This window comes from Carassius auratus, chromosome 29, assembly GCF_003368295.1.
Source record: "Carassius auratus strain Wakin chromosome 29, ASM336829v1, whole genome shotgun sequence".
Lineage (NCBI taxonomy): Eukaryota > Metazoa > Chordata > Actinopteri > Cypriniformes > Cyprinidae > Carassius > Carassius auratus.
This window is the reverse complement of record NC_039271.1, coordinates 5,186,466-5,205,467: the sequence shown is the minus strand read 5'-3', so window position 1 is coordinate 5,205,467 and position 19,002 is coordinate 5,186,466. Positions and strand designations below refer to the sequence as shown.

The 19,002-nt window shown below is 35.9% G+C and overlaps 2 protein-coding genes and 1 long non-coding RNA gene across 5 annotated transcripts in view; 1 reads left to right on the top strand and 2 right to left on the bottom strand.

The window, feature by feature from the left end:
* The window catches only part of LOC113048471 (B-cell receptor CD22-like), a 1,131,192-nt gene that overhangs the window by 232,007 nt on the left and 880,183 nt on the right, over positions 1-19,002 (bottom strand). The window lies entirely within an intron of this gene.
* Positions 1,139-15,473, top strand: LOC113048584 (uncharacterized). Its single transcript, XR_003276505.1, has 3 exons — positions 1,139-1,272; positions 2,082-2,332; positions 14,829-15,473. It is a non-coding gene; the product is annotated as an uncharacterized LOC113048584 (long non-coding RNA).
* LOC113048564 (dermatopontin-like) lies at positions 16,020-17,260 on the bottom strand. Its single transcript, XM_026210441.1, has 5 exons — positions 17,143-17,260; positions 16,986-17,058; positions 16,509-16,697; positions 16,287-16,424; positions 16,020-16,181 (listed from the first exon to the last, which is right to left on the bottom strand). The coding sequence occupies exons 1-5, from the start codon at positions 17,195-17,197 to the stop codon at positions 16,136-16,138; spliced, it is 501 nt and encodes a 166-aa protein (XP_026066226.1). The 5' UTR covers positions 17,198-17,260; the 3' UTR covers positions 16,020-16,135.

The following is a 19,002-nucleotide window of genomic DNA, read 5'->3' as shown; positions in this document are numbered from 1 at the left end:
TGCATGTGTGTTTAGAAAGGTTAAAGCGTTTTTGGTGGGCGGCCAAGGTTCAGGTTGTATCTGGACGCTTTGAAACGGGTTGGTATGCGATCAGCTGCGCCGAGAGCGCGGAGTATCTGATTTCTTCCAAGTGGAGACACACAGAACACACACTGATCTCATTAGCTTTTGCTTTGTTGCTGTAATCATGTAGCACATTAAAAATAGATCAAAATGCATGGGTGCATGTATAAAAGTAACTTTGTGAGACGTTTTGTCCTTAAAATATATGTGTATAATCAAACACACACACACACACACTAGAGAGAGGAAGGTAGCCACTATACAGATGTTTGCTTCACCTTTTCATGAACATAATCAAAGCGGAACTGCAACAGTGTAATAAATCAGCTCAAAGTATGTGACCTATATACTGACCTGACCTTCACCGGCACTCTTTTACTGGCTGTTCCTGTCTCGCTCTTTATCACACACTTCCCAGCAAGCACACTTATGGGTTTAATGTTGTGAAAACGATGTAACATTTTCACCCTAAGATGAAACATTTTTATTGTCATATGCTCACAATGTTGTATCTTGGTTGTATAAAATGAATGCTTTTTGGTAACCTGGTAACCCCCAAAAATATTTTTATTGCTTTCACGTCAAGCTTTGTACTGTGACCTAAAAACTGCAATCAAAATGCAACATTCATTTTTATCTCTCTATTTATAACACACTTCCAAGCAACCATAGTTGTTTTATGCTAGGTTTTTTTTATATGTAGCAAATTTGAATAATGTTGTGTGTGTGTGTATAACATTTATGCTATATTAAATAATAATATATTAAATAATTATTTTTAGGTAATAATAAATTTATATTTATTTACCTATTATATTACATTACATAACATTATATATAAATTAAGAATCTTACAGCAGTTCAAAAATAAATAAGAAATTCCATAAAATCATGCATTTCATTTTTTTTAATATTACCATTACCCATATGATTTATTGTAATGTGTCAGAGTTTCTTCAGAGTTTTTGGTTTTCCAAATGTTTCTTGAGTTTATATTATTTTATGCCAATAATTTGCTGCAAAAAACACATTGTGACCAGTATTTTTTAAATGAATTCAAATTTAGTATAATTTTTGGCTTATTTTCTTCTACCCTGTGTAGTTTTGCTCATTTTCTTCAAGGATTGACTAGCTTCTTCCAAACCACATTGTGCCTAAACAATGAGTTTGATTAGATGCACAACCTTTGACATCAATAACAAAGATATGGTAAGCATGATCTCCTCCTTAAAAGCTGATAAGCCTTTTTATTTTGCTATCATGCACCATACACATCATTTTGCAATGTGTTATTATTTGCAATGCTTTTCCAAAAACAGAACGTATTTACAATTTATTATTATTATTTTACTATAAACATTACTAAACAGTTTGTTTCAGCTTAGTCCGATTTTGTAGTAAAAATGTCTTTTCATTATATTTTAAGGTGACAATGTTTTATTGTGGTTGCATCAAATTAAGATTTATTTGCAACTATTATATACAGAATAACAATAATAATAGGAAACACTATTAATAACTGAGCACTAAATCTGCATATTAAATAATTTCTGAAGGATCATTTGACGCTGAAGACTGGATTAATGATGCAAAAATTTTGCTTTGGAATAAATTACATTTTATAATATATTCGAATAGAAAACAGTTATTTTAAATAGTAATAATATTTCACAATGTTTCATATTTTACTGTATTGTTTAATTGATTAAATGCAGTCTTAGTGATGATAGACTTCTTTCAAAAACATCTTCTACAAATCAACTTCTGATTGATTGTCTCTTGTTTCAGTTTCTACTTTTAAAACATTACCTAACTGAAATCGAAATGCAACAGTGTAAAGCCCGACAAAATTAAATTGTTGTTTTTTGTTTTTGTTTTTTTTTTGAGTGTGTGTGTGTGTGTGTGTTACTTGCACCTGCTGTCACTCTGATACACAAAAGAAACAATCTCTCTATGAAAAACTGTCCCTTTCATCCGGAAACATCCCTTTATTGGCATCCTCTCCTCTCACCTTACAGACCTGTGACCCTTTTGTGTGCTGCGCTTAGGGACGATGTCATCACCATAGGCCTCAGAGATGGAAAAATGACAGGGCTATGCAGGGGGTCGAGAGTTCCTGGCTGTAACGTGACCCTGCTGATGCTTCAGTCATGCCTGCTATGAGAGGCCTCTGTTTGGGCCACAGCCCCCTCCTCCGGGGTCTGGATGGCCCGTCCACCACTGCCGGGGGTTTTGCTGGGAGGACGTGGGATGGCCGAACAACACAGAGGTGAGTTTTAACCTCTGGCAGACCATCACAGTGCTCTGTGTGTGTGTGTGTGTGTGTGTGTGTGTGTGTGTGTGTTTGTGTGTGTGTGTTTGTGTCGGGTAAAATTGGCCTGATCTCATATGTCATATGAAATGCTCTTGAGAGAGAAGATGGTGAAAGAGTACCAGAGAGGGACAGAAATAGGGGGAAAGAGAGAGAGGGAATGTGTATAGATGTCAGTGAGGTTACTGTCACACAGCAGCAGAAAACACATACTACAACTACGAGTAAACTTAGGGAGTCATAGCCTAATATTAAGAGCTTTTTTAAGAGTATTAGCTGTATGAACAAAACTATGTTTTCCATTAGAAAAATATTTAAACACCATAAATAGATTTGCTATTGTTTTAAGCATTAACTCACTTCATTTTGATCGATTTTCAGAAAACATAATGTTTAGTAATTTTCCTTCAAGAATGTATCTTGATTTAAGAATTTGAGATATTTGTAGACAAAAGTATTAAGAATATCTTTGTAGTGTAAAAAAGCTTATTTCTTTTACCCTAGTGATATGTATATATATTTTTAATTTTTAATTAATTTTATACATGTTTCAGAAAACATAGTTTATATCTTCAGTAAATTTCCTTCAAGATCTTGATTTAAGATTTTGTAGATATTTGTAATAGAAAACCGGACAAAAAAACTAAGTAAATCGTTTTTTGTAGTACACAGTCAATTATAGTAAATATAATTAAAATATAATTAAACATAATTATAGCTTGAAACTATGTATTCTTTGCTGTCAATCATGAGCTGTCAACCTCCCTCAGGTTATGAAAATTGGCAGGAACTGTTTGAGAAAATGAAAAGAGCCTGAACTAGTTTAAAATAAAAATATAATCCTTAAAGATTTTTTTTACTATCATTATCTGTCACTTTGCTTTGGCATTGCATGTGAGTTAGAGAAGAGAAATGACTTGTGCTCCTGTAAGTTGTGTTGTGAACAGGATGACATGTACATGCTTTCCGCATTGTTTTAGCACCCGACTCTAAATATATCACATAAATAGCATGTAAATCAGCTATTTAAAAATAAAAAATTGCACTTGAATAAACCTCATATCCCTATATATGCCTTGTCCAGGTTTGTTACATGATGAAGCATAACTATGCCACTTTTATTCAGGCTCAAAGGGAAACTCACAAAAAATTCATCAACATTCATCCTGATCAAATTCAGCACATGCACCTTCCTTTATGTGTGCATTTACTATTAGATATTGTTACATTCAGTTTTTTTTTTTTGGTCAGCCTGCAGATTTTGTGTGAGCGATCAGTTGACTCTGTGGAGGGACTCCCTCTCTCATTCTCTCATGGTTTCTCCATGGCCTTACAGACCTGATTGTCCATTTATAGCTACGGCGTCTCCACAAAGTGGAGTGTCAGTGTCCTTCTTGCAAATACTCTGACATTTAAACCCAACCACAGACCAACACTGACTTACAGCATTGTACATGCTGCTTCACGCACACTTGTCTCTCTCGTTCACATTCAGTGTTTTCATCCTGAAATATTTAATATTTAATATTAAATATTTAACATGAGCTATTTGTTTCACTTTTGCTCAGACATAGAACTAATGATTTAAACAAACTCTATAATTTAAACAAACATAATAATTAAACTTTTGCATCCCAAGCACATTGGAAAAATGAGTTTTTAAAATGATATTATGTTGCTTCTTGCACGTTTTGCAGCAATTTCAAAGAGAGATGTCCAGTGAATGGTGGTATAATCCTCTGAATCTGTTAATTGCCGTGATTGTGGCAATGGATTTTTATGTTGGGTATCATGGCAGTTTGGAAATGAAATATCTAAAAGGTAGCACTAAAAGGTCAAACGGATAGTGATAACAAAAGGAAACTTGAGATAAACTGCATTTTCTGAAACAACCATGCACTTTTAGCTTGCTTCTAATAAACTCTTGTATCATGCCAGGTGCACTACCGAGCAAGTTTATTATGATTGAAAAGCCATATATATGGAGCATTCCTTATGTGATGCTAACATCAAACTGTATTATTTTACAAATCACACACTATAGTGTTTTAAGGTTATAACATATAGTATTGTGCAAGACAGCATGCAAAAAATAAATCTGTTAATTTATAATTCATAATTTGTGTGAAAAGTAATAAAAGTGGTTTTTCTACTGCCAGTAGTGTTTATTTCAGCTGGAAACTACAGGTGAATTGTATGCTTTTGGAGATTTGCACCAGTTTTGGAGTCTATGAACCAGTAAGCAACCACCTTACTACCACATAGCTTCACCCTTTCAACCGAACAGCAGCTTTCTAATAATCATTCAGAAAACCCTGCGACACGGTAGTGGGTTGTGTCATGCAGTCCATCCAGAAGTAATTTTTTCAGTACATTTTTCAGTAAATTTCAAAATCTGAAAATGAATAATTCAAACTCTGAACTTGACTCCAAAAATGCTTCTCTGTATTGTTGCATCATCTTTGGTTTTGGCTTTGCCATCATGATGTAGCAAAGAGGGTGTGTGTGTGTGTGTGTGTGTGTGTGTGTGTGTGTAGACTTCAGGCCAAAGGTATCCAAAATCAGCAGTTTGCCCACTGACAGAAGATAGAACAAAAAGACCAAATGAAGGCGTTCTTTGAAAAACTGCAATTTCCCTGGTTAGTTTAAAGGAGTTTGTGTTGTGTCTTCCTTAGGAAAAGCTTTCCCTATGCATACAAATGTCCTTTGCTTTCCCTAAATAGAAGTATATGTAATTGTAGCTGTCACAGAGATGAAATATTCTCCACTGTTCCAAAGGGTTCCTGAGAATCTATCATCTACTGACCAAGAGACTGTCTTTGAATATTTTTTCTACATGATAGATAAAGAATTATACTGTAATGCGTTGGCTTTTACAGAGCACTGAAGAAATTGAGATTGTAGAGGATTGTAAAGTGTTTTTGTTGGATGAGGTGCATTAAAAATCCCAAATAACTCAACGACCCTACATAAATCTACATTACGTTCATCCTTACCGATATAGACATTACATTTTTTTAGATGTCATGTGATTTAGATGAACACAGTTTGTTTAATTTTTTTTCTTTTTGTTTCATTACTGCACAAACCATTAACTAATTGCACAAATAGCCTTTTAGCAGTTTTGATGGACGAGAGCAAATGCAAGGTTTGACACAAACTGAGCCATTTAGCTTGAAAAAGACGCCAACTTAAATCTTAATGTTGTAAGTTTTCTGGATACTTAAAGGTGTTTGAAATGATATATTGTATTTTTCTTGGTCTCCCACTCAAGACCACAGCAGAGAATCATGTGAAGTGAGCGGCAATGCCTCCCTCAGAAACATCACTTCCAGAAAGCCTTGGGTCAAACGTCTAAAAAAAATAATGAGTTGGTTTTGTAGGCCAAATATTAATTAGACAGAACCATTAATGGCTGTTTGTTGAAACCCAGAAAGCCAGGACAAAATCTGGAACATTTCCCGACTCTCGGATGCAACACATTGACATATTTGGAAGGGAAACTAAAGGGTAACTGCACATGTGTCAGGATGTCCCTGGTCACCATGAGGTTTCCACATGACGGAGATGATATACTGGTATTACTGTCTACAAGACTGTCTGAGCACTTGCTCAAGAGCTCACAGTTCACAATTGGCCCATTATTTGGAGTGAAACTTCCAAATTAAATTGCATAAGTAAGTCTGCCTCCACCATCCCAAATCTAGACTTCAGTTTAACAGGTGCTAGAAACAGCATACCTGAGAATAGTTGGAGAGACAGATGGAGTCAGATCGCGTAGTTATTAGACTCGTGCACATCAAGGCCGTGTGTTCAGCATAATGGCAGTAATGGATCGCAAACATACCGCATTGTCCACGTTTGTAAGAAAAACACTGAGCCATTAAGGCCAGAGGGCCTGGCACAGTAAATATTTGGCCATGGATGAAGGCAGGGGTCATGTGATTGGTTTTATGGCACTCAGATTTTCCACAAGTAACAATTACTTCAGAGCAGCATGTCACGCGGACCTACTCCTCCAAATTAAGCACTCTGCAAAGGCCAAGCACGTTAATATCGAAACCTTTTGTGACTGTGCACATAATTAAAAGAGTGTGTTTCCCATATTTGCACGTGCTGTGAAATTTGATAATGAAAATGAGCTGAGTTTAAAGAGTCATTATTGCAGAATTCAGCAAACATTGCATAACCTAAAAATCTTTATGCTAATCTATGGCTAATCAAAAGCACAGTTATTATAGGCTTCTATCCAAACATATTAATGTCAAAGCTGTTGTATAAAACTATAATGAGAAAATTAAAGCTGGTTAGTGCACATGTTAAGAAATGTTTCTAAGTGCTTCTTATGAGGGCAAATTCAAGCCTGGCTTGTAACATTTTCCCACCTGCAAACAAGAAAATAAACTTTAAAAATGTCTGCAGTTTAGATCCAGTAATTTGTACAAAAATATCAAAAGTATGGGAATTTTGGTCCATCACCCAAAAGGCAATCCCAAGTTGTAATGCATAAAAAAAAAGAGGAAAAGAAAAAATATATATTTAAAAGCTGTAAATAAAACAAACATTATTGGAGTAAGTTTTTAATGATGAAAAAAAAAACTAATATTTGTTTTTCACTTTTAACTCAGTTTGTCACGAGTCATTTCCATGTAATTATTTGTGAAATGTATTAGCATTTTTTTTTCAGTGGTGCATGGCTGTCTTCTGTTTTTGTAATTTTTTATAAAAATAACAAAATTCCATTTATTTATTCCAAAATAAAAAACATTCCATTTTATTGTTTTTGAAAATATTGCTTTTGCGTTCTCAACATGTTAGACGAACATCCAGCAAAATGTATGCAATGTATAAATAATGCATTTGTGTTTACTTTTTTTTTCATTATTAAAGACCAGATAACTCTGAAAGAATTATCAATTTCTGCAAGAATGTTTTACAATAACTTGGGGAGAACCTTGCCAGAACCAGTTCTGTCCAAAGCATAAACGTCTTGTAGTTTGAACAATAGTGATGCTGATGTTTGCCTTAGCAAATATTAATAAATGTTATGCTTCATATACACTGGCAATGATTGGACAGCATGGCATTCGACTCCCGATTGGCTGGGGTGTTTGGCAAGGGTAGCCAAGTATGATAACATATCTTCCTGATGTCACGTAAACGTATGTCCCATTTTAACAAACCCTCCCCCTACGGTTGATGACCTGTTGGAGCCTAAACATAGTAAGGATGATGGACAGAAGCACCCCTGAAATTTCTAGGAACCATGTGTTACTATCTTAAAATCAATAGAGTAATGTGATAATGTGGTAACACACTACTGAGTGGAAATCCTGCATAGATATAACTGCAGTTTGAGTTTGCATTTAGCGTTTAACGCTAAGAGACAACCCAACCGTGCTGATAAGACCTGGTCAGATGCAGTTGAGCAGTGGAAGTGACTCTTATCCTGCTCTGTTCACATCTGTTAAGCTGACTCATGCGGTTGTGCTCAACGCTCTGGCACAAAGACTAGGAAACATTCATCAAGGATTTGAGAAGGCATGTCCCGCTGTCTCTAGGGATGGGTCTCTGTCAAAGTAACATCGCCCTCCTGTGGCAAGTTGCCAAAAAATGGCCTCATAAAACCCCAAATTTGCACTTTTGCTTATTCTGATTTGCGGGTTTTCCGCGGAAACATCCTGGGAACTGGTTAGGAGAATGTTTGAGGTTTGCTTATACTGTAAAATAAACAGATGTCATTGAGTTTATCATAAAGATTAGTTTTGACTTGTCCCTTAGTTTGAAAGAAAATGTAACCTTTTTTCTTTGTAGAAAAGCATTTATAATGGAAGTCTAAAAGCCATGGATTTTCAGAGTCGGAATGTTTGGTTCGGAATGTTCTTTTAGATGTTTACGAAAGAAGCTTCTTATGATCAACAAGGCTGCATTTATTTGATCAAAAATACAGTAGAAAAAAATGGTAATAGTGTAATTGTAATATTTTTACAATTTAAAATAATTGTTTTAATATATTTGAAAATGTAATTTATTCCTGTGATGCAAAGCTGATTTTTTAACAGCCATTTATCCAGTCTTCTCCAGTGTCACATGATCGTTCAGGAATCATTCAAGTATGCTGATTTGCTGCTCAAGAAACATTTCTCATTCATGTTGAAAACAGTTGTCCTTCTTAATTTTTTGGTAAAAACGGTGAGACTTTAAGGTCTTGTCAAGATTTTTTGATGCACATAAAGTCAAAATGATTGGAAACTGAATCCTTGTAGCCTTATAAATGTATTTTCTGTCACTTTTGATCTATTCAATGCAATCTTAAAAAAAATCTTACTAACCTCAAACTTTTGAACAATGGATTTTTATTCAGGTAAAAAGCCACTGTACACATAATGCGACATTTGTATCATGTGACACACATGACAGGAGTTGAAAAACTGAATATAGGACTAACTTTATGATTGATTAGGGTTAGTAGGTTAGTAAACAATTTTATCACAAGTTAACACACATAATGTTTAGTTTGGCTGTACCTTCACAACAGTGTATATTTGAACATTTCTCCTAGTGCAATGTCATGCTTCATAGACTTCCATTATAAATCCATTACTAGAAACAGATTTTTACAAACTGACAGGAAGATTCAAAAGGGTTTTTTTTTTTGTTGTTGTTTTTGCAGTAACTAACAGCTCACACGCTATAGATAGACCTGAGCTTGTATTAAACCTCAAAACACCCCCAACATTGACAAAAGTTGTTTTGGTAACACGAGTTCAAAACTGCTTTTTGCGCAGAAAGTTATTAATTCCTGAGGCCGTGTGGTCCCAGGTGCATCAGCCGGACCGGTCAGACAAAATTGTCCCCTGTGCAGATGTCCTCTATAAAGCAGGAAGGATGCTGGGTACACACTAATGTCACGGGACACACCGTCAGCAGAATTACATGGACTGCACACGTTGGAAATTTACACTAAACTCCACCTGGAAGTTATTTACCATTTCAAAAATATATTAGCTGTTAAATCTGACTTTGCCACACTAACTCTCGGGACAACTCATGTGGAATGAGACGGCCGATCGCCTTGCTCTCCCTGACAGAAACCAGATGTCCTACAGTCTGGATGTTCAATAGAAGAGAAGAGCGATGTGAAGCGAAATAGGTAATACATGAACCTCTGACTAGCTCAGTTACATGCACGTCCGTGTGTAACAGCTCTCTCTCTCGCTAGTTAATATTTAGCGTGTTTTCCCACTGCTGTTGTCCCTCCCTGAGGCTGAAGGTTGACATGGAGGATCTGTTCAATCTCCTGTGATTTTGGACCTCCACTGAGTCTAAACAATGTCTGGTTCAAAGTCACCTTGCTTATTCAAGTATGGACATGAAAATGGATTAGCGAGAAACGTCAAAGGATTTTTTTTAACCACAGAATTTACTATCAACAATCAGCCACCTGAAGGCTCGGCATGTGAGCATTTAAAACATGTTGAGAAACTGAAGCTTAAGCAAGCAGTCTCTCTCTTTCTCCAGTGTACACATTCACTTTTAGAGTTATGCATATATAATATGCAGATTGAATTTGTATGTAGGAAACAGCATGTGTGTGTTTACTTACCTCCACCAGAAGTTCTCTGGAACAACAGTGATAAATATAACGGATAGCGTTTTTTTTTTTTTGCCAAAGTAGCATTTCTAATTTTTGTTTATTTGAGTTTTCATCCAATATTTCTATTATATTTAATAGTGTCAGCTTTAACTAGAAGTTAATAATAACCTTGCTAGAGAAACACATATTTAAAACATAATTAACAGTCTCAATAATTTCATTTAGTTGATGAGGTACCATTTCTACTTTTTGTTTAGTTAAAGTTTTTCATCTGATATTTTAAGTTTTTTAAAACGTTACCATTTTTTTTTAAAACACTTTCGGTTTTAGTTATACGTTTACAATAACAGAAACACCTACTAGAAATGACGTAAAAATGGCCTTGGGAAAGTTACAACTTTTAGAACTTGACAGGTTTACACGTACAGAAACAGACGTGAAGAGTCGCACGCTGTCACTCTCCGCAACCTTGACCTGCACATCCCTGAGCGATTAGAGTGCAGAATACCTCTGCTGTAGACCGTGTGCTTGAGTTCGACAGGTGTGTGTCATCTGGTGAGGTCACAGCGACAAGTGAGAGTGCTGTGTCAAAAGACAAAATTGTGGAGGACATAGTGGACAGTGGGCTATTTAAAGAGCAGCCAGACCAGTCAGCAGATACTGGCCTTTATAGAACATCCTTTCACCTTCACAGTTCACATATTACAGGGGATAGAAATGATCACTGGCTGTCTGAGCGGCATTGAAATCTCAGATTTATAGGAGAAACACACCCTCACATCACCTCCCGGACTATTCTGGCTTAGCATCAGAGAAGATTTCTCTCCCTCTTTCTCACGTGGCCATGGTAGCCAACATTGGGCAAATACTTCATATTTACAATAGGTTTAGGCAAGACAGGGCCTGAAAGAGTTGAGTATAAACATTTATAAGATTAATGCATTTAACCACTCCCTTCTGCGGCAGGTTTTCCTGGCACTAGGAGATCCTCGGCAGATTCTCCCATTTTCCAACATAAACGTTTATATTAAACAAGCAAACAAGCCTAAAGCTGTCATCCAGCGTGGGTGTTGACACATGCACGTTTGCAGAAGAAAAAGAAGGCTGGGTTTCCTAGTTCTAAAACTTCTGAAGTCTAAGCGAAGGAGTGGTAGATCCACATTGTTCACTGTTATAAGCCTTAATATAGTGCAACTGTGATGACTTACAGTCTGACAGCGGCTATTAATCAAACGCCTGAGTCACACACATACACTCCGACTGCATGCATATAATGGAATTAGTATATTTGAGTAACAGATGTGGGATGATGGGATTTCCAAGGGATTCAGACAGAATATTTCAGAGTTAGTGGGTATAGGAAGTCTTTTAACCAGCTTCATTTCACCAGTGAAATCTCATCTTCACCCCATTGTCGCAGGGTCTCCGTCTTGTTTAAGTGTATTTTTTAGGGAAAAAAACATTTCCACGAACTGTTCCAAACCTGTATGGATTTCCTTGTGATGCTGAACATAAAAGAAGATCGTTTGAAGAATGTTGGTAACCAAACAGTTTCTGGTACCTATTGACCATGACTTTTTTTTTTCTTCATTGACCATTTGACCGTGTTTGAATCCAATAACTTCAACATAGAAATATGCTAAGCATTTCCAACATTCCTATTTAAATTTAGCTGTGCTGAAACTGTAAAAAAGTGTGAATCGGCAAACTTATAGATATAGATAAAGGGTAGCTGATGCATAATGTGACTATGAACTCAAGATTTTAGGTTTATATAGATTTATATATATATATTGCACATTGCACAGGATAGTCACTATGATCCCACTGGATCTGCTAATGTTGAATAAAAATAGTGTCATTCTGTGCATTGTATGAAATCTGACTCTCTCTTTCTCCACACCCTTTCAATGTCTCCCTCACAGTTTCTTTCTTTCAATTCAACTCCAATTCTTCTTTTTGGCCTCAGACTACATAACACGTCCTTACAAAGTCCTTCGTTCACTCTCTCTCTCTTTCCCACTCAGCCACTTTACAATCTCAGCCAGATCCTTTCATAGACTGACTCTCTCTCTCTCGCTCGCTCGCTCTAGTCAGCTGACAGTCTGGCCCTCTGCCTCAGTGGCTGGCTGAGATGAGCGCTGTGGCAACGTGCAGCTTGCCATGTCTGCAGTCGCTACAGGAACCGGCTGCAGCGAGAAACATAGCAAAGCTGGGTCAACACAGCCTGCAGATTCATTCAGAAAATCTTCTGTCTGTGAGAAATTTAATACTGAAGGTGTGTAGCTTACTGTAAACAGAGTTTCTCACAGTTTCTGTACGCAGGTGATAATTAAATCCTCAGAATTCAGTGACGTGACCTCATATCAGGTTTATCAAACACTGGATGTGGTAAACAGTGGTTAGGGAATAAAGCTGCATGTTATATCTCAAATCAAAGTGCAATACTTAGGACAATTTGTTAATTTAATAAATGTTATGGGATTTTTTTTTTTAATTATACATTTTTTCACATTTATAAATATATTTTGAATATACTCTATAGGTCAAAAGTTAATAATTAAGATTATTATTATTTATTTTATTTTTTGTAGCTAAGCTTAGGCTGCATATTTCGTAAAATAAAAAAAAAAAAAAAACATTTAAAAAAACGTAAAAATTGTAAATATTATTAAAAGCTAAAATAACTGGTCTCTGTTTTAATATAGTTTAAAATATCATTTATAAAAAAAAATATCTTTAAAAAAATTACCATTATATTTTGGATTGTGGTGTATCATGGTATATATATATATATGCATTTTTCATATTTGAAGTGGATCACAAAAGTTAATCAAAGTTGTCCTAAGACAAGAACGCATTTTGGATTAAGGTTTTAGGACAACTTTGATGAAAGGTTTTGACTACTGTATATAATATCATATGACTCTGAAGGAGTAAATGCTGAAAATTCAGCTTTGCTTTCAAAGGAATTAATTGCATTTTAAAATATATTTACAAGGAAGCAGTTATTTTAGATTGTATTGTAATATTATTACACAAAATATATTCTTTATTCTTTTCTGGTTTTAGAAGAAAACCTAAAAAATCTTTTTTAAGGAGTGAAAGGTTCAGATTCATGATGTGTACAGTCAATTACAGGTGTATGAATGAATCATCTCTTCTCACAGAGACCGCTGATCTTTTGAGACAATGTGTAATCAGATGCCCTACTGTTGTAAGAGCCTATCAATGTCACAATCACCGGCTCCCAGACAGCCAGCTGGCATCACCAGCTGCCAGCATGATGTTAGACGGCTCTCCTTAGGAAACCTTGAAATTACGACCCATGCAAGCTAAAAATAGTCTTCTCGTTGAATCGGTGCATGCTTGCAAATATCAGAAGTTTCAGCTGCTGCTAAATTAGATTTTGTTTATCCAGTTAGCAGGTGTTCTAACAATGCTTGATCACTAGTGAGTGAGAACTTTCTCAGCCATCTTTGTGTTTTTTTTTTTTCAGACTTCTGTGTATTAGATATATGGTGGCATTAGACTATTGCAGTGTGCTGATGGGTGATGACCTGTAAATTTAACCTGTTTATCATACACTGTAACAATGATTTGAAGTTTGAATTAAAGATTATTGGAGCACGAAAATTCTATCCTATAGCAAGTTTGTGAAAGAAAATTCTATGACAAATTATTTTTAAAGTGTCTGAACCGATTAAATATCTTCACAAGACTTGGATTGAACCGCTCGATTCATATGAACTCATTTTAATGGTGCCTTTATGTACTTTTTTGGATGTTCTAAGTTTGGTGACCTTGACTTTCAGTGGAGGGACAGAAACTTTACAGGTTTTATAAAAAAAAAAAAAAAAAAAAAAAAAAGATTATGTTTTGAAGATTAAACAATGGTGTTTGGAACAACATGAGTGAATAAATGACAAAATTTTCAATTTTTTGAGAACTATTGACTCAAATCTTTGTTCATTCTGTGGCCAAATATTTTTGTATAATGACCCCTAAACCATATAAATGGACAGCTTTTATAAATTTGTCTCTCATAATACTCTCATAATTTTTTTTATACATTACTTAATAGTTGAACAAATAAGCACTCTTGAGACGGGCTGATGCCATATAAGACACCGCTCTAAATGTATGTGTGTCATAGATGTCTATTCTCAGCTGGTGTGTATATTCACTCCACCATAAAAAGCAGCAGATGTCAGCCACACACACTTGCATATGTTGGTTGTAAAGTTAGTGTGGTGCCACCCAGACAATCGGCTAATTTAAACAGCTTTGCCTTCAAATAAAAGGCCACTTTCTCTCTCTCACACACACAGTCATTTTGAACGCCGGGAGTGTGACAGAGGGGCGAAGGGAGGTACTGGGATCAGAAAGACTCTGCAGCTGTGGGTCTACGTGAGTTCTGGCAGGGACACACTCTCCCTCTCTCTATATCGCTCTCTGCTTCCACCCTCCCCGGCATCTATTGCTTTATTCTTCTCTAATTTTTCTGTTTCTCCCCACTTTCTCTTTCTAACACCTCCCCCCGATCCCCCATGAGACCTTGACAATGAGAAATGTTTCACTTTTAGCTCGATATCTGAGACGTGTGAAAGACAAGCAGAGGCATGGGAACCAAACTGAAAGAGCAGAATTTAATTAAGCACAAAAGGACTAAGCTCTAGACAGATCTTGCCACAGAAGGCCAGAATTGCCTCATTTGGGAAACATTTGTAATATTGGATGAAAATATGTAAAATAATAATGTAATAAAGCTGATGCTCCTGTTCATAATACATCCAGTCAAACGGTTTAGTCTTAGTGAATGTATGTTTGTGTGGAAATCTGCTTTTTTTTTTTCAGCCGGATATACAGTGGCCATGAACCGGCCCAATCTATCCCACCCTCCACCTGCTAGACATACATCACCAAGACCATCTGCAGCAATTCTGCAACCTGCTTCCTCAACTGGACACAATAACACACTGGAGCTGTTAGTTTGTTTCCTCAGCTCATGTGAGCTAAATTTTAAGTTCCTGCCAAGGTCAGTTTAAAAGACTCAAAGCAGGGAGCAGAGAGTGAAAAAATAAGAAAGTAAAGCCCAAAAGAGCATCTGAATAAAATGATTCCAGTACATTGTGCAATGCTTTAGTAGTTTTAGGTCACGTGTTGTGTGACTTGCTTTGAGTGCAAACTTGGTCTGTGCTGCCACTTTGTGGTCATAGGTGTAATTTGTTAGAAATGTTCTGCTCTGACTCTTACCCTTATGAAACATTTCCATATACAGGAAACTAGTGCTTATATTTTTCAGTATGTGATGCATGCATTATTTTAGCGTATTGTAAAAAAATGCTTGAGCATTTATGAACAAATTAATGCTCTTTCCTGCAATTCTTCAATCAGTGCCGAGTTCTCCGGATCCACGGCAGAAACAAATTAGGTAAGTTCTGATTGCATGACCTGCTACATGAGATTGAAGAACTGGAACATTCAACAGATTTGGATTCTTTGCTGTGGAGATTCTGTGTTTGAATATGGTGGTGTATTAGGTTACTACTTAATTTTTAGATTAAAGTGAGAGAAATTGCCATGAGACTGTACTGTTGTTACTGGTACCATAACATTTCAGAATTTTATGAGTTATGAGACTGAATTTTATTTTTGTTTGCTTCCGGGAACAAAGTTGGTCAGCACTGCTCTTAACAAGCCTATTGACCCCATGGGTAAGAGACCATAATCCATCTGATAATGTCAGCCACATGACTGCTGCACTCCCATATATTTTTTATATGAGGCACCAAGTCTGGCAGACACCCTTGGTCTGTCAAGTAGGAACAAAAAAAAAAAAAAAACTCCATGTGCACACCATTGGACTTCTTCCTTTTAAGTATTACAAATCATGTTGACAAAACTCATTAACTACTTCACTATTGTCACTTTGCTGAACAAATAAAACTACAATGACACCCACAGAGCCCCCCCCCCCAAAAAAAAATAAAGACCCTTGCAAAGGGTACTGACCCCAAATCCCACTAATGTACTTTGACACGCATATACATTTGTGGTCTCAGACCAACTGAATTTTATTAAATAATTGGGCCAAAAATAGTGACACTTCAACCTTGTGTTTTTTTTTTCAGATTTGCATTTTGAGGGCATCTCCGGGAGTCTCAGCATTGTACACTACTGCAATACTTGTACTTCCAGCGCCGGTCTCTGAAAACATTAAAACAGACCTCAGTACTGAACTAAAAAATAAAGCCCCAGCCATTACTCCATTTACAGAGTTACTGCTTAAATAATTTGGAGAACTGTACTTACTCTTTCTCAGAGTAGCTTTCAGCACCCACCAGGTACTTTTGGTCTGGTACATTGAAGAACTCAAATCCATTCACATTGGTAATCCACTCACACTTATCAGTACAGCGGCTGTTGCTTCTACAGCAGTAGAACTGCCAGCTGGGTGAAAAATATAAAAAAGTAAAAACGCCCTGTATTCACTTCAGATGAACTTGCATCAAACAGTCCAAAGTCAGAGCTCACCGCCGGTCCTCAAGCTTGGTGCTGTAGTAGCTGCTCATTCCTGAGAGGACATGGTGTGGTGGACACTCGTAGGCAAATGTTTGGTTCGATTCATTGACTTGTGGTGACGAGACACAGTCTGCACCAGAAGCAAAGGTGTCTTTACAGCCAAACTCCCAGGTCAGATCCTTATGATTGATATCCAGTTGGCTTGGTTTATGCAAGAAACGGTAAGAAATTGAATCAATCTTGATGTTCTGAATGAATTCCATTGATATAGTAGTAGTTGAGAAAGACTTCAAAAAAAAAAAAAAAAAAAAAAAAAAAAAAAAAAAAAAAAAAAAAAAAAAAGTAATTCCTTTGAAAATGGCCTCAACATGCACGTTTTATTGCCAATCACCTTTCATTTTATTGTAAACTGCATCCTTTTTGTATACAACGTTGACTTATGACATTTTAACAATAAATTTACAGAAGTAAACACTGCCTTTTACTCACATCTTTATGAGGGATATCGACTGTCCTGCATGGCACTTAAACTCTAGAGACTGGTTGTTTTCCCAGTGCAACTCTGTGGGATTTTATTCAGACTTAACACTTAACAAGCACTTCCATCAATTCATAAACACAGATAGTTTTTCATGAAGTTTCCTACCTTGTCCGTTACACAAGATACCCGTCAGCAGCAGAAATAAAACAATTCTCCTCATGGTGTTGGATAAAGATCCAAGGCAACCTGCGTTTTTATAAAGACCTCAGTCCTTATGGTCACATACTAAGGTAAGGTCAATCTGTTGCTTTACAACTGTGATCTAATCATGTTTGAACAGGTGGAACTGATTTCTACCATCCAGTAGGGCTGCATGATTAATCGGACTTGATTGTCACATGCATCCCGTCATTGGTTCTGTGATTAGTAGTAAATCTCCAGCACGTGTGTTCAGGAGGAAAAGCATTTATTTTTATAAACAATTACACGCAACATATTTCATATTAATCTAAGCAGTGATAAAGGCTGTATCGATTAGCATTGCATTTTTATTATTATGTAGTTTATTATAATAAAAATTATAAGATGAAGAACTTAGATAAACCATATATTGTCATAGTCGCGTGTTTATTAGTCACGTTTAATTAATGATTCAGTTAATGTTTATTAATCATTTCCTGGGTTTCTTCTCCGAGGCATATTTGGAGTTTCAGCGCGAGAGCGCCCTCTGGCCTTCGAATGGAGATCTACTGCTTCTAACAGAACCTTGCTTCACTGAAAGATGCGCATGATTCGCGATTTATCGCCTTTGCGATTTTAATCGTGCAGCCCTACCCTCCAGGCGATTTCTCTGGAACAGACCTGTTCTAAAAAATGTTTTTAGTTGCCAACAGGGCCGTTTTATTCATATAAAGCACAAAGCTCGCTGCCATTTATAGTCAAAAAATATTTGATACCTATCTATATATATATATATATATATATATATATATATATATATATATATATATATATATATATATATATATATATATATATATATAAACATACTCTTAATTACTGCATTTCTTAAATCTGCAGTCTGTAACTTTTTTTGCAGTCGATTTGTTTATTTATTTATTTTGGTTAAAAATGATCTGAAATCAATATTTGAGCAAGAACATGCAGTCAGTGTTCAAAATTATTATCTGAATTTAACCTGATTCACATTGTTATCTTATAATAGTGTTTTGTTGATGTTGTGTTTTATTTTTATTTATTTTTTTTTGATTGGTACTGGTAGGAGTTTTTGGGAAACCAATTCAAGCATGCCGATGCATTATTACATCAGGTCTGTAAACATACAGAAGTTATCCAGGGTACTATGGCTAAGGAAGGCGGCAGATCATTTGTAGCCTTTTTTTCACTGGAAAAACTGAATTTATCATTTTGATTGTAATCCAGAAAGGATTATGTGTTTATGTAACATGTGACTGAAATTAAATTTTATTCCAGTTTTAAATATGCATCTGATTACAGATAGCATACGTGGAATTACACAATATTTGTATTTTAAACAGAACCAGTTTGAAGGAAGAATAATTTTTCCCTTTGGGGTAAAATAATTTATTAATATGAAATCTGAATGGTATGACAATTAATAGATTAGACTGTACAGAAATTGAAATCTACACGCTAATACACACTTTACCAATAATTACACAATGCTGATGTTGTTGACATTTGAGAAAAAAAGTATAATAATTTAATCACCATTGGTGGCAGGAGTTATTGCAATGCTTTTTTTCTCAATTGGTCAGAGCAAAAGTGGTAGACTTGTTACTTGTTCAGATGACAATATCCGGTGAAAGTTATTTTTTGGGTCATATATTTCAAGACCTAAAATAGAATCTGTGATTCTGAAGTACAGTATCGACACCGGTGTGGTGACAGCCACACATTTACCTCAAAACATTAGATTCATCCGCGCTGGCGCTGTGCCGGTGCACAACCAATGCAAGGAACATAATGCGCAAATAACTGCAA